Raw genomic sequence first — 17,063 nt, 5'->3', positions numbered from 1 at the left:
TCCAAATATAATTACATGGTTGAGAAACCACAATCGTATTCAGATGCCAGTTGTGTTCATCTAGAATGGGTTATCATTAATTATCTAACGTCCGTTCAACAGTCAGCTTCGAAACAAAACTGATAACAACCAATTTTTTCTCACTGCTAAACTCAACCTTCTGCGAATTCCAGGATTGTTGAAGACCAAATCACTCGTAAGTAGCACTCAATAGCCATATTGCTGGCATTTGTTTTCAAGCGAATTATTTAAGCGTTTTTACGTTGACTAGATCAGTTGTAATGTTTAGATATTGCGTAGATGCCAAGTTGTCAATCGCTGACACAATCAAGTAATTTTAGCTCTTCAGGTCGGTGCAGACTACTACTGCCTCCATCCATGTCCCCTGAGGTAAGTAAACAGTGGAAATGCTTTTATCAGCAGAATGCAGAATATAGGCTGCCGATCACCAACGACTAAGTCTCTTTCCTACCGAAGCAGTTGAATATTATTTTATTGATTTGACGTCTAATTGCTGCACACTGATGTAACTTAATTACGTCAGTCACTGAAGACGTGGTGCGGTTTGACTGCGGCGCTTCACGTCAAATCATTTAACGTCAGATCGTCAAAACAAAGTAACGGAAGAGGCAGAAAGAAGCCTGTGCCACCAGTCACGATTTCTTGCGTGCGCAAACAGTTATAACCACATTTCAATGTTGTTTATTTCTTATCTGATGTTAAAATAGCACGGAAGGCTTAGTTGTCTGTGGCAGTATATTTTTCAGCTAACACGTTCACCAGAAATTTTCCAAAAATCTTTTGAACTTTGGCTCACGCCTTTCATAAAAGAGTGGCTGCAAAAACTACATAAGCTTCTATGGTATTTCGCACACCAAGCAAAAGCCCAACACAAACTTGAAAAATGACTTTGAACTCTTGTCTGACATCTGGTGTGCTGATGTACGAAAAAATTTGATCGCTGGTCGTTGCATTTTGTTGCCGGGAGTTTATTGAAACTCTCTATCATATTACTGCGGCTTACTCTGGCAATGTATGCAAAGATATTCAAAGAGATAATTCTTGGGCGAAACAAAAACACGAATAGGAATTTTACTTCAAAATATCTTGAAGCCATTTTCGTTTGAAAAATTCTTACCTTTAATGCTAATTGTTAAGTCTTCAAAGAAGGATGGAAAAAGGCGTAGCAAATTTTTAAATTTTATATAAGGTTGCGGCATTAGACAACCCTTTTCTAATATGACAGAATTTTAACTGTTTCTGGAAAATCTGAAACCTACATTTTCTTTCTAGAAATTTGCAAGCAAAGGTGAAATATCTTAGAAAAAAAATGGATGAAACCTCCATAACCAAATTTATCAATTTACGCATACGGTAACATGCTATGTCATCATCATCATCATCATCATCCGTTCAGTCGTTTACGACTCTCGGTCACTCTATACGTTATCTTTCTCCACATCTCTCGATCCCACGCAGCCTCCTTCAATTCATGCACTCCCATGCCACTGTCATTTACAATCGTGTCAAGCCATCTTGTTTTCGGGCTCGGAACAAGCTATGTCAGCTTTTATGTATTTTACTCAGAAAATTAGAAATCGTTTTAATGATAAGATTTTAAAACCTTTCGTATTTCCGTCAGTATTTCAAGATATCAACATGCCGTGTTAAAGTTCCAAGTGTTGCGGTTTTCATTTTCTCAAGTTCGTAATTCCGAAAAGCCTCAAGTGAGGCTGATCGAAAATAAAAATAAATGTTTTGTTTTGAGGTGGAGGTATATTGTGGTGATTTTGCACGTTTCAAATTTAAGCTTCGATTTTGTTTCGTTTTGACAAAGGTTTAATTCAAACAAGAACAGCCCGTATATACAATTATACATATGGCTACTTCAATTTTATAGGCAGCAGTGGCCGGCAGCTGTGACCGAGTGGTTAGCGCAGTCGAGAGCCTGCATGTTCGACTCCAGCCACCCGCACTTGCTGTTGTTTCTCTGGGCAAGAAACTTTACGATAATTGCCTCTACCCAATGATCAATTTCGAGCAATTACCAAATTTAAGTCATAAGTAGAGTAGACAACCGGATACAGACATTGCCGTCGGCTGCAGCGTGGGTCAGGTGTACGTCGGAAGGCGTACACCGCTCTCAATAGCGCTCAAGTCCGCTTTCCCGCAATGCAGGATAAAGATATAAAAAACAAACAAAACAAACTTTTTTATTTAATTCAAAGTTTGAAGTTTTATGAAGAGGAAATAATTTCGTTTTATTAAACTATGATCTTGAACTATGATATATGAACTATGATGCAATAGTGCTTGGACGTTGAGATAAAATTAAAAGGAAGAAACTTTTTTTGTTTCAAACAACTGTTCAACCGCTCAAGCAGCCAGTTTGCAATGATATATGGTGCACATAATTTGAGTCCTTCTTTCTGCCGGTTATTCTTGTTATAGATTGAATAATTGAATTCCATTTGCTGAAGTGCCGAAATGTTTTTGCAAAAATTACTTTTTTCACTTTTCAGAGCTTCTTAGTTGAAGAATAGGCTACAGCACAGAGAAGAAATGGCTTCAATCGAACATGTTTGCTCTGTGCATTTGCAAACGTTAGTGAGTAGCCTAGTCTTCAACATTTTTTTAATTTTTGCTTCACTCTAAAGTCTAACTCTAAATGATCACGCGACATTGACAGAATAAGGTAGGCCATGGCAGTAGCGTAGCCAGGAATTTTGAAAGGGGGGTTTTGACCACCCAACGGCGGGGGATCTGGGGGGGCCTCCCCCAGAAAATTTTGAAAAATTACTTTGAATTTGGTGCATTCTGAGAGCATTTTCAACAAAAATGTGGGTACGAATATTCCTGTAAAATGGTGCTGTCCGGTAGCATAGCAAAAGGATACGATCATGCTTTCTTCGGCATTTTTCGGAAAAAAAGCTAAGTCTCTGTGTTTTCTTGTTGCTAATTCCTGGCTGAGATGTTTGAATGTTTGGTATTGGCAAAACTCGCTCTTTTAATGCAATTTTGTTTAAAATTAGGCATTTTTTTTAGACTGAAAACATCATTCTCAATATCGTGACGTCACACGCGTGCCAAAGGGGGGGTTGTAACCCCCAATACCCCCCCCCCCCCTTGGCTACGCCACTGGGCCACGGTTCGTTTTTGTTGCTCTGTCGTTTTGTAAAAAAAAGTAACAAACAATAGTATCGCTAGATGGCAGCATGAATTAAATTTGCATACACAGCCAAACATGATTATATTTTATAATGATAATATTTTCGGGTATGGCTTGATTTGGTTTTAACAATAATACATAATGTGTAAGCAAAATATATGAACAGTATTGTTTTGGAAAAGCTTGAGCTAAATTTCAGACTGATATAATTGCTTGATACGTGTCGATTTGCAAGATAATAAACCAAAGTTCACTTCCTATTTGACTAAAAATACCTTTTTATTTCAAGCTCTAAGAAACCTAAACTCTGACCAGTTAAATCTGAAACTTAATTGAATCTAAAACGTAATAAAAAATTTGCACAAATCTAGTTTTTAAACGCGGACCTGTAGAGCAAAAATCTTGTGGTGAAGCCTTCATTCATTCATTTCATTTTTCGTCATTAACGCGTTCGGGACGAAAAATTAATTACTGGTGACGGCTCTTGCCATGGGGCTGCAGGGCTGCAGCCCCACCTAAAAGAAAGAGAAGAGGGAAAATATGTTTTCCGCTGTGTTTGTCCGACCCGGTTACTTTTTTCACTCAAGGATTGCAGATCGAAAATTTGAAATATTAGAAGTTTCGTTTGGCAACACGAATTTTGGGCACACTTCTCTGCAGCCCGAGATTTTGGATTTCAAGCGCCCTGGTTGGCTAAAAATTATCCTTGAAGCTCCACCTCTTTTGGTATTTTACAGTAAGTTACACAGAACAGCAATTTTTAAATCTGTTGAGGCTGCATGGCAAACAGCCCCCCCTAATTGAATAACTTTACAGACTTTTTAAAGTTAGTTTTTATATTGCAGAGTAGCGATGAGCCATGAATGTAGAAGTGTTAGCTTTAGAGTTAGGGTATTGAACACTAACAGGTTATAAGAAGTGCTAGTCAAGCCTAGGGCCTAGTCAGCCAAAATCACTTGAGCCTTGCATGTAACGGCTAGGCTAGTCAAGACTAAGCTAAAATAAGTTAGGCTCCATCAACTTTTCAACAAAGTTTGAATGCATTTTTCAAAATTTGGGGTAAAAACATGCTCAGAACGCACCAAATTTAATGTGACTTTTCAATTTTTTCTAGGGAGAGACTCTCCAGACCCCCACAAATTCGTTCGCCTTTGGCGAACTCAGAGGCGGGCTTCGCTCCCCGGAATATTTATCCCACTGCTCACAAACAGCACCAGCCCCACTGCTAACTACAATAGTCGATATACAGTAGGCCTATACCAGAATAAGTTTCTGGGCAGCCGATTGTAGCATCGAATAGACAGCGATAGACACGTGTTTCGCCCATGAGGCTGGGCTCATCAGTATCGCACCGTATATGTGTTAAACTGTTTTATTCGCATCAACAGCGCACGGTACAAATAATTGACACGGCGAGAGAGCACAAACAAGCATAGCCAGGTCGAAGACTTTTAGAAACCGGCCTGCCACACCCCGCGGCGGTGGGGAGCGGCGTGATTTAGGGGTGACGATGCACCCGGAGGGGTAAGTCCACCAGCTTAGGTCGCGGGGGCCAGGCTGGGGAGTCGAGGTACCTGTGGAGGGAGAGTGTGGATCGAAAACGTTAGGCCTACATGACCCGTCCGCGAATTTAGAATGGCGGAGCGGGTCAGGGAGACAGGCTCTTTCTGCATTGCCGAAAATCCTTGTGGAAAGAAAAGAGCCAACAAAACCAGCAGGTGCGAGGACATGTGAAGAAGGGGTGTTCTTCCCGGCCATCAGCACAAGGCTGATCACTCGCTAGTACAGCGAGCAGCAGTAACGCTTCGCTAACCATAACGGTGTAGCTTCCACGCTAGCCATAAAGACCTCCAATAAACGATAAGTTTCTGGGCAGCCGATTGTAGCATCGAATAGACAGCGATAGACACGTGTTTCGCCCATGAGGCTGGGCTCATCAGTATCGCACCGGCTGCCCAGAACTGCCAGAAACTTATCGTTTATTGGAGGTCTATATGGCTAGCGTGGAAGCTACACCGTTATGGTTAGCGAAGCGTTACTGCTGCTCGCTGTGCTAGCGAGTGATCAGCCTAGTGCTGATGGCCGGGAAGAACACCTCTTCTTCACACCTATTGGTCACAGCGGTAAACCATAATTTCTTCGTGGGAAAATTGTAACTTAAAGTTCCCGGATCCTTTCGTCTGCATATAATGACCGAAGAAACACACACTTGAACTTCTTTTCAAAAAGTGTATTTCTGTAAAAATTAGCCCACGGCTACCGAAAACGAGGGGGTGCAACGCGTACACCACTTAAACTGTCACTACACAACAGATTACTTGGATAAAAGACGGAACCTTTGTCCAGCTAGCAAGCACTAAGCCAACAGTTAAATGTGCGGCCAACTTTCAAACAATCATTTTACGAATGACCAGAATAGATAGCAATATCTCAAATTCACGTATGCAGTACTGTGACGCAATAATGAAAGACAATTATGAAGTCATTCCAACAGGTGTTTAAAGCTGATGTAATATTTCCTGTTTAAACAGGCCCAAACAAGTTTGACACAAGTCTATGAACGATGGTGCAATTTTGGCACATTTTCTAGCAACCTCCATGACGTAATATTCAGTAGACTTGAACGGTTTTATATGACGTTTGATTTGTACAGAGATTGGCCGTAACACCTATACCAGAATGTTAATAAACGGGAAAAGGTGGCAAAACCTTGAAAGTTCAGTCCGTTCAGTTGTTTTTATTTCTCACCGTCGTAGAAGCGACAAAACGCAAACGTTAAAACGTGCTTGTGAGTGACCGAAGTAAGTTATTGAGTTGAAAGAAATTTGGCACGGTCGCAACACCTTTAGAAAAATTTAAAATATAAAGGGAAAATAAAAAATAAAATGTTATAAACAAAAAAATAAACAAAAACAAATAAACAACATATATTTAGGCTAGGCCTATAGCTTTATTAGCCCATATAGCTTTAGCTGACATTTTTAAGATTTGTATGGACAGTTGCTATGAAGATTGGCCATGGTGCGTTATGAAGAGTGCTGATGGTCGTGAGGGGAACACGTCTTGATGCCAGGCCCGTAACTAAGGGGGGCGCAGGGGGGCGAAGCCCCCCTGCAATAATGTTGGCCCCCCTGGAAAAATGATTTTAATTAGCTCTGTTCGCTAACTTTTCAGTTTTACACCCAATTTTCTTGTGTTGTTTAATTTTAAACATTGTGTATCTAATGTTGTGGTCGAATGCTGTGCTAAACAGACAGACTCGAAATTTATTGCTGGTAAGATTCAGAGTAGGCCTGCACCAGTTTCCAACTGAGATAAGCAGTGTGATGGCCGATCAGCCTCCAGAATACTGTGCAGTTGACTGCCACTATAAGCGTTATTAAAGTAGGCTACCGGACAACCACCTTGGCATTTGCGTTCTAGTAGGTAGGCTAGCCTATATGCTTCTATACTTCTCTATCTGTTCGTGTCCTTTCAAGAAAAAATAAAAACTTCTTGGACCGTGAATTGCTTATTCCATTATATACGAAACTGAAGATAGATATTCCATCTGAGGCGGAATGGCAAGTCGAAAAACAGTTCCTACATGACCATGTGGAAGTTGCAGAACACCAGGATTCCAATATAGTAGGCTATAGCCTACTGAAAGAAATGTACAATCAACGACTGGCATTCCTGAATGTAGGCTATATAAGCTTGCCGCTACTGTGGCATCATTCGGGTCCAGTAGTGCGGTTTGTGAGAGTGGCTTCTCGGTCTTATCTCGGATAGACAAGCCTACACGCAGGTCTATGCTCCAAACGAACTTGGTTCTGTTGGCGTTTGAAAAGGAATTGACCGAGAAAATAGACGTGGACGTTTTTGTTAATAGATTCAGTGAAGTCCATCCATGCCTTCTGTTAAGGTAGGATCTAACCTATCTATGGCGAGGACACATTTCACTGATGGTGTGAAATAGATTCTCACTATTATCATTAAAGGATTGATCTTGAAGAGATGATTGTTGATTCTGAACTAGAAAAAATTAGGTGCATTGTACAATTATTTACAAAACGATGAGTGACTGGTGCAGCGGCTCCAACCCTATTATATCATAGTTCAAACAAACAACAAACGCTTATTTTCTATGTAGGCCTATAGGCCTAATATATTTTGTGTGATTTATGCAGCGCATTAGAGGAAAATGTAAATAAACTGAAACGAACTCAAAGTTTATGAAAGGCAATGGAATAACTAATAAAAGAATCAACTAACTTACAAAATCTTAAATTTTGCTGTGGTTTCTATGTCAATTTTTACGATTTTATCACTAGTTGATGGTCGGATCATCGGATGTTTTAAAAATGATTTTGCTTCTCACTTTCTATGCTGTCGTCATTATAATAACTGTTCAAGCTACAGCATGTAAGTTAATTCACTCTATGATGCCAGCTCACGCTGCTGTTTCTATGATAATCTATGCTAATGTAAATGCTGTAGGTTTCTCGGCAGCCGATTTGTAGCAAGAATTGACAGCGATAGACACGTGTTTCGCCCATGAGGCTGGGCTCATCAGTATCGCACCGTATTTGTGTTGAACTGTTTTATTCGCATCAGTAGCGCACGGTACAAAAGATTGACACGGTGAGAGAGTACAAACAAACATAGCCAGGTCGAAGACTTTCAGAAACCGGCCTGCCACACCCCGCGGCGGCGGGGAGCGGCGTGATTTATGGGGTGACGATGCACCCGGAGGGTTAAGTCCACCAGCTTAGGTCGCGAGGGCCAGGCTGGGGAGTCGAGGTACCTGTGGAGGGAGAGTGTGGATCGAAACACTATATGGCCCGTGCGCAAATTTAGAATGGCGGAGCGGGCCAGGGAGACAGGCTCTTTTGTGGAAAGAAAAGAGCCAACAAAACCAGCAGGCGCCAGGGCAGAGGACATTGTGAAGAAAGGGGCGTTCTTCCCGGCTATCAGCACAAGGCTGAGCACTCACTAGTACAGCGAGCAGTTGCGATTCGCTACACCGTTATGGTTAGCGAATCGCAACTGCTCGCTGTACTAGTGAGTGCTCAGCCTTGTGCTGATAGCCGGGAAGAACGCCCCTTTCTTCACAAAACGCTGTAGCCTATTACGATTAATTTTTTTGCGTAAATCTTACCCACATTGTGTACAAATACATGATACGGAAGGTAAAAGTTGGGCCCCCTTTAGAATACTTATTGCCCCCCCCCTAGTGCTCCAAGCTAGTTACAGGCCTGCTTGATGCGTATAGCTCATAGCAAAAAAGAGCAAGGCAAGCAGAGCAAACCCCACAGAAATCCTACCACGGGCAAAGCTATCTCAAGCGCAACGCACCAGACCTTGCACGATTCACAAAATAGATAGGCTATAACTTGACGACACGAAAACAATGATAAAAACAAATAAAACAAACTAGCAAAAACAACATCATCATCTTGCGGAAATCCAATTTTACCCAGGGAGTTATGTCTTGAAGATATCAAGCGTGCTTTGCTATAAAGTTGCGTCGATAAAGCAATACTTTTAGACCCCAGTCAGCTAAACTCGTCACCTCCACACCGATCCAACGTTAGCCAACGTTGAATCAATGCAAAAATGACAGGCATCGATACCTGGGATGTAGTAGTGGCATGTCGCAGTAACATGAGAAATTTGGGTTACCGTATGTTTTACACGTGAAACAGCAATAAAAGTAAAAAATCCAATTCGGCATAGGCCATTACGTTAGAAAAAGTAGAAAATTCTTAGATAAACAGACAATAGCATGACGATGAAAGGTTCAAAGTGTGCCTGAGTAGTAAATCATGTAGTAGGTTAGCCTATATGTCTAAAGTTAGCACCACAAAACCCAAAAAACAACCAGCAAAAAATAAAGCAAAAACAAAGAGAAGTAGGCCTACACCATGGGTTCCCAATTTTTTTTTTACCGTGGCTCTCTTTGAAAATTCTGAAAAATCAATGCCCCCCCCCTTATTTTTTTTCCTTTTGAAAAAATTAAGAAACGTCATTTCAATTAAAAAACTTGTTCATACAGTAACCGGCAGTTAGAATGATATAAATACAACACACAATAAACATGATAGTACACTAATTAGTTATTGCATATGCAGTTAATGTGATGGTTGAGCTTGTTTTCGCTCTGACAATGTCTTAATTGCTGGTTTGGTGGTGGAAAGAGCAAGCCGCATGTCATATTGAATATCCAAGACACTGCACTGCTTTGTCTTCAGAAGTACAAGCAGGCCCGGATTTAAGGGGGGGCAGAGGGGGCAGTTGCCCCGGGCCCCCCGACTTTTGAAGGGCCCCCCTATGTGGAAAAAATGTGATTTTGTGTTATTTTATTCTTTTTGACCTTTAAAGTTTCTGCAAAATGCTGTGCAGTACTGGACTGATGCTACTGTAGACATAGAGATGGTTTTTACGCGCCGTAGGCGCGAAAAATTTTTTTGCACGGGGCCCCCCGATCTAAAAGTGCCCCGGGCCCCCCATCAGCTAAATCCGGCCCTGAGTACAAGTAACATTGTTGAAAACCCACATTCAATTCAATTTAATTTTCTTTGTCAGAAAACAACAGCAATGATAAAGTTACCAACAGTTTATGGGAATAAAACCAACAAAAGGAAACGGCAGCAAAACCAAAGAAGTTTAAAACGTGCATGAGATGTAAATTTAAAGGATACGTCAATGAAAGTAAATTTAAGCACGGCCACCAAACCATAAACCTATTCACAACGATATGTTGATGGAAAAGGCAACAGCAATGGCATGACAATTTCAGCTTAGGGTACGATTTACTTAGTTTCGCCCATTATGTGGTCAAACTATCTTTCTCAAAGCTCAATCGGGTTGCGTCTCTTCTTGCAGCTTCAAGATTTCGCTTTGCACACCATCGTTTGTGTCTGGAAGATTAGTAACAGAACGATGCAAAGGATCTTTTACTAGTGTAGCAGCTTGATCTGGTATGTCAGGGACATACTTTGCCGTTCTGTACATGTTTGTGCCAGCAACAAAAAATAAATTGAATTGAATTCTTGCATCAAATCTCCCAAGTGGGCACTAATTAATTGTTTCAAGTCAGCAGACAGATCCACATCTCTGCCATCCAACACTGCTAATAACTTTGGAAACATTGCAAAATTGCCCGATTCTATTTTTCTTTGCCAACTGCGAAGTTTTCTGATGAATCCTTCAATAATGTCCTTGAAGTCTACGATTGTGCTGTCTCTTCCTTGTAGCTTAACGATAAATTGAGATGATTTGACTATGTAGCCTAAACATGTCAGTTAAATAGGCAAAATGTACTAGTGTTTTTATTAAATTTTAATTTATTTCTTTTGTTATATAGTGTTGGAGTGGACCAGTGGACTTAGAGATGATAAATTAAAAAAATTAATATTTTTAAATTTTTCCATGGCCCCCTTGAAAGAGGCTCATGGGGCTCCACTAGGGGGCCATGGCCTCCAGGTTGGGAACCCCTGGCCAACACAGTACACATATAGTAATTGGTTTCGTTTTGTGAATCTTTATCATCGGACGGTGACAAAGCCTTGATGGGTTATTCGTGGTAGTTTCGCATACTTGTAGAACCTCTTGACGCAGGGCCGGTTGCAACTTTCCAAAAGGTAGGCTACCATTAAAAAAACAACTTTTAAGCAACACAGGAAAAACGCAAATCCTAGCTGAATTAAGTCATAGGTTCGCCATGAGCTGATTTGGTGCAGAGGGTTAGGGCGATGGTAGTCATTTCATTGACGTGGGTTTGATCAACGGTTTGATTTCCACCACTGTTATTGCTCTTTTCTTCTGTAATTATCAAACACAATTTAAAGGGAATTTTTTAATGGTACTTTTTGGAAAGTTGCGGGCCGGTTACTGAGATTGGCAGAGTGAAGTTTTTCGATTGTTGAAGTGTTGTTGCAGGGTAATAAATGACAGCCTAATAAAAAGTGTTGTGGATTGAATTTGCCAGTTCCAATACTGATGTGGATGAGCACTGAGCAGTCATCATAATAATAATAGGATGAAGAAAATCGGACATGAAAACACATCCTCAGGCGAAAGCCCGATTCGATGTGATGTGGCCCAGGAGCATAGGCGTAGCCAGGGGGGGCGAAAGGGGCCATGGCCCCCCCCCCAAATTTTCAAAGTTTGGATTCCGAAGTTGAGCCCTTTGTTGAAAATATAATAAAATTTTTAGAAATTTATATTGTTTTCCAAGACATCTGGCTATTAACACCCCCCAGGACTTGTTTTAGACACACAAAAAGACACCAATAAATTTTTCAAATCGTAAATCGCGCAAAGTTTACGCGATTTACGCTTCTTTTAACTAATCTGTGGAAGCAATTTCAGAATCGCTTACTCTGTAGGGTTTTTGTGTAGCTGAGTTTTTTGTGTTCTCTAATTTTAGCCGCAGTTTTTGCCCGTTTGTGTGTAGATAAGAGCTACCTTTAATAAGTTAATAGCTGTTTATCTGCTAATAAGTTTCATACAAATATTACCCTGAAAGTGTTTCCAGAAAGCGTTATAATCCATTATTTAAGTGTAATTTTGCAAAAATTTTCCGGGGGAGCATGCCCCTGGACCCCCCTAGAATACGCGTGCCTTCGGCACGCTCTAACCCCCACCAGCTTTATTGCTTCCCTTGCTTAACCCACCAGGATACGCCACTGCACATCAGGTGGTGATGTCTTAAATCAAACATTTTGTCGTTCTCTTCAATTCATCAAATATTTGGCCCCCCCCAAAAATTTTTTCTGGCTACGCCACTGCCCAGGAGAGCTAAGTAAGAGGCTTATTTGTCTGAATACCGTGTTAGAAAGTTGATGATGGAATTGGGAGTGAATTAGCATATAGGCTACTGTTATCTTATCATCTTTCCATCTCATCATACAAATCTTCCATGCTTGACATTTTCTATCCCAAAATGTGCCTTCCACTCCATACCATTTTCTGCCCACCAGCCTCTCTAAACCGTAGGATTAAAGCTACAAAAAAATCGAAGATTGAGCCAAAAATACAGATCTTTGAAGACAGTAGGCTACCATTCTTTGGAAGTAAAACAGCTCAAGGCTAGGTCATACAATTAAATAAACGCCAGTCAACCTGTGCAGCAACTAGGCTATCCACCCACGTCATTTCGAAGAAATCATGGCCAAAGGGAAGGGTTGCCAGACTAAAATTTGCAAAAAAGGCCAAACTCACCAAAAAAAAAGGCCAACTTGAGGCCAAATAGGTAAAAAAAAAGGCCAAAAATAAGCCAAACTCAAACAAAATAAAATAAGCATTGTAAATAGTGATTAAATGTGCCAGAATCCGAGCTTGGATTTGTTTTTGTTGAATATCAGCATTCAGCAGCAGAATTGCCAGACTATGAAAAGGTCTTAACGCCAAAATAATACAAAAAAAAGGCCAAACAAGGAAAATATTAAATAAGTCAAGTCAATTTATTTTGTTTCAACGGCGCCATATATTAACCAACAAGTAGAGTAAATTTAATTGTCAAAACAATGCATTGTAGGCTACAACTGTTGGTTTTGGTTAGATCATGGCGCAATCAGGATGATAGCGAAAGACCATAAGCAGTCATCAGTCAGCCACAACCCCATAACAGTAAATCTAACTACACATTCATACTTCAATGCTACTTCAATGAATAAAAAAGGTTTGCCACTGAGATTGAGAAACAACTGCTTTTGGTTTGAATCTCCATTCTCAGACTGAGTAAGCCGAGGATGAAGACTCAAACCAGCGACCAAGAATTAACCAACGACCAATATGTGATTGTGTGCTAGAATAGGCTGGCGAAAGTTTTCCTGAAATGACGGGGATAAACGTAAATACCTCCACCGAATTGCAACAATTATTATGTAAAACATACAAAAACCTGACAATCTGATACTACTGTAGAGAACAAAGATTAAGAAGTACGATACGATGTTATACCGTACTGTAAAGGTAGGTGGTCATCCTTTGTATTGAGCACTTAAGGTACGCATGTATTGTATATCCATGTAACAGTGGGTTTTTGACATTTTTTTAAAACGATGGAACGGTAAAAAAGGCCAAATGGATATTTACCTGTTTCTATCAAAGTTATATCTATAATAGGCTATTCATATTTATTGATAGAGGATTTTAATAAATTGTAGCAAAAGTATGTCTGAAAGTAGCCCGAAGAATAACAAGTATAAAAGAACTGTAGGCCTAGAGGATGAGCTTTAATCCGCTACAGTGGTGACATCTGGCACCACTAGCTAGTTTAGAGGGTGAGCGCAGTCTGACTCGGCGCTGGCGTCACATTACGAGTATTGAACAAGACATTACGCCTATAGAACATGCATAGAACAATGGTGAATATGGTTTTCATCTGGTAAGATTACGATATACGAGAAATATTGATTTATATGCATTTTGAAGAATAAATTTAAAAAAGGCCAAATCTAGAAAAAGGCCAAATGTATAATTTCTAAGGCCAAAAGACTCTAAAAAAGGCCAAATTCGAGAAATTTGGCCTTAAAAAGGCCAATCTGGTAACCCTGCCAAAGGGCTTGCTCTTTGACCAGTTATGTAAAAATAGTGGAATACGCCCTCAGAAACTCCCATTGTGACACGGTGAGCTTACGTCACGATCACGCGCTGGTTGCGTGTTTTTCTTGATTATTGCATCAGCCAAAATCTATTGCTGAACTATTTACTTTGTAAATTATCATATTTTGCAAAAATTAATTTAGTGCTGTAGGTCATGGATTTTTTTTGATGCGTTTGTGAAAAATTAATTAGGTAGCTTCTTAACTATGTTTAATTGAAAAGCTTGTAAGAGATTTTTTGTCAATAGCGGATGAATAAATAGCGGTATCCTGGTAAACGATTCAATATCCTGTTTTCATTGCGCTGTGAATTTTTTACAAAATCATTTTCAGACATTTCCAGTTACAATCAAGGCTATATTATTTTGCTGTAGATTTTGGCCCAAAATGGCCGTTTAAACTGCAACATTATGCCCGCGTTTGTATCATTGCCGTGCACCAGCATGGAGTAAGTAATTGTTTTTTTATTCTGTTGTTGCTTTTTGATTTAATTTTTTAAAAATTGTCTAAACATTGACTAGGCTACTCAGCTACTGTACTAGCTGATCCAAATCGATTTTTAGCTGTTGATGATTGAACTGATTCGTGTGAAAATAAACTCGTTTGTATTACAAGACATGTAACCGAGTCGTTCATATCAAGCATTGTTGTGGGTTTGTCCCCTGTCAGAAGATATTTCATTTTCTTGATTGTCTGAAGAGTAGGCTATGCCTAAAAATGTGACTTGAAATTGCTGTAAATTTGTAAGTGGTTGTTAATGGTCTGAGAATATTTCACAATACGTTTTTGAGTGAAGTCATAAAAATGTTCCCAAACCTTGTTGTGGAAACCGTTTTTACATCACCAGACAATGAAACAAGAGCTTTTGCTGGCTATATTTTGTGAATTTGAGGAAATCACAGCTGTTCACTTTATTTCATTAAACTTAACATGGGCTAATCTACTTTTTACAGTTTTTTGCACCATGGACCAATCGCTGAGAAATCCAAAATTTCAAGCCAGATATTAGGCTCAATCCTAGAAAAAATAATACACGATGGAGTTGATGTATCCAGAAGTAGAAGCCTTGTTCGAGGGCAACTTGCTGGAGGGGGAGTCCCAAATGTGGGGACATGAAATGTCGTTATTTGGGGAAAAGGTGGATCAGGCATCCACCAGTTACTTGCCAGTAGCCCCCCAAAGCAAAGAGGAGGATGTGGACAAGTTTCAACTGAACTTCAATCATGGTAAGTAATGCAAACTATGGATATTTTGATGTATGTGTAGTAGTGTACCCTTGAAGCTTATCCAGAAAGTTTCAAGTCTTCAGGTTGTGTTAATGTTATTGATATGATGATTTTATATTATGCCTTTCTATGTAGGCTATATAAAACTTAAAGTGTTTGTGTACCTAATCTGTTAGTGCTGGTGTAAAAACCATATGCAATAGCTGGAAATGGGACACATCATTATTAGTCATTACCATTCTGGTATTCCCATTTTTAAATGTATTTCTTTTCTAGATGTGTCCACATCTACTGTAAATACAGATGAGTCTTACCTCAACATCTTTGAAGACCTTATAGAAGCATTTGACATGAATGGAAAAGATGTCTCCATGGGAATCAAAGTTGACAATAAACAAGTTATGCCATGGGTTATCAGTTGCAATAAGACTTTAGAACCATTATCACCAGCTGGAAGTTTTGACTCCGGAGTAGCATCTCCAGGAAGTGTAGATTCTAATATTTCCTGGTCATCTGAAAACATTTCTCTGGGTTTACCTGGAGATTCCTTACTGCCAGAAACGGCATTGTCACAGGATCACGACATTTCGGAAGACTTCCTTAATGAGTTAGGAATAGAACTTCTACCTGAAAAAGTCCAACCAGCTGCTGATATTCTTGTACCATCAATATCACTTAAAAATGTTTCCCTAAATTCATTTGAGAATGTATTAAGTTTTCCTCTCGAAACACATACATCAGAACTTTCCGTTATAATAAAGACTTCTCAGGATGCACTGTCTCAGACTGTTCCTGTGCCACAAGAGCCTGTTGCCATTCAAATTCCAGCAAAGCCACAATCAGGACGAAAAAGCAAAGTGACTAGCACCGAGGAAAAGAAACAGCGCAAACGAGCCCAAAACAAAAATGCTGCTACGAGGTACCGAGAAAGAAAACGTCAGGAAAATGATGAAAGAGAAGAAGAATTTAATGCTCTCGACAACAAAAACAAAGAACTCCAGGACAAAGCAACTCAGATTGCGAGAGAAATTGATTATCTGAAAGAACTCATGATTGAAGTTTACACGATCAAAGGACTAATATCGTAATTAAAACTTGTTTCCGTTGTTACTTTTTTATTTGTACAGCGTCTACTTCTACACTTTCTAAATAAAACTTTACTTGTGATGTGGACATATCGCATACATCCTCGAGTAAAGCCTCTATCTAATCTACTAGCAGTTGAATGTTTCGTAACCTGTGTAAGTGTGTATAAATGCAACCTTAAGCATCGAATTCGAGGACTATATTATTGGATACCAAGCATAAGCCGTTGGAAGCAGTTAAGCTGAGTTATGACGTGCTAAGATAATACAAACGTTTTCAAAAATTTAATCATGACTGAGTGAGGATGGAAGAAAATCTAAACTGCACCTTCTGACAGTAGAGCGATTATAAGGTGCGAATTAAGCGCTGGGACTGGACCAGTGGTTCTAAGACGTTTTAGCTTTGCGTACGCTGAAAGAAATTAGGGCACACTCACTAGAAAATAAAATAAAAAAATTAATACAGGTGTAGTGTAGCAGTTTAATTGCTTTTACTACACCGGCAAGGCAGTATTGTAGTCAAACATCATTAAAAAGAAACATTTTAATGCAGTGGTTTTCAAACTTTTTTGCACAACGGCGCACTGAAAGATTCGGAATCTACCGCTGCACATTGACTTACTAGGTTAATGTTTTTTCGAAAAATTGCTGTCACGGGGAACAAACTCGTCATGATAGAAGCAGTTACTGCAAGTCAACTTTGATTATAATCAATGTGCACCAGCAAAATCATTTAGTTTTACTGTATTGCAATGTGAAAGCAGTCTACTGTTGTGCACAAGCAGTCTTGACTCGATGCTTGATCAGTAAGAAAAAGCCGATTCGCATATGCAAGGTGTAGTCAGGGCAGGCCCGGATTTAGGGGGGGGCAGAGGGGGCAGTTGCCCCGGGCCCCCCGACTTTTGAAGGCCCCCTATGTGGAAAAAATGTGATTTTGTGTTATCTTATTCCCTTTGACCTTTAAAGTTTCTGCAAAATGCTGTGCAGTACT

General features: G+C 39.9%; 1 protein-coding gene across 1 annotated transcript; it reads left to right on the top strand.

Annotated features, from left to right (window-relative positions):
- The first annotated feature begins 14,087 nt into the window (after positions 1 to 14,087).
- Positions 14,088 to 16,160, top strand: LOC145772662 (uncharacterized). The gene is made up of 3 exons (XM_082584532.1): positions 14,088 to 14,209; positions 14,715 to 14,987; positions 15,264 to 16,160. Exons 2-3 carry the CDS (start codon positions 14,798 to 14,800, stop codon positions 16,073 to 16,075), a joined length of 1,002 nt encoding a protein of 333 aa, XP_082440658.1. The 5' UTR covers positions 14,088 to 14,209; positions 14,715 to 14,797; the 3' UTR covers positions 16,076 to 16,160.
- The last annotated feature ends 903 nt before the right edge of the window (positions 16,161 to 17,063 follow it).

This window comes from Aplidium turbinatum, chromosome 6, assembly GCF_918807975.1.
Source record: "Aplidium turbinatum chromosome 6, kaAplTurb1.1, whole genome shotgun sequence".
In the NCBI taxonomy this organism is placed as follows: domain Eukaryota; kingdom Metazoa; phylum Chordata; class Ascidiacea; order Aplousobranchia; family Polyclinidae; genus Aplidium; species Aplidium turbinatum.
This window is presented reverse-complemented; position numbering and strand designations above follow the sequence as displayed.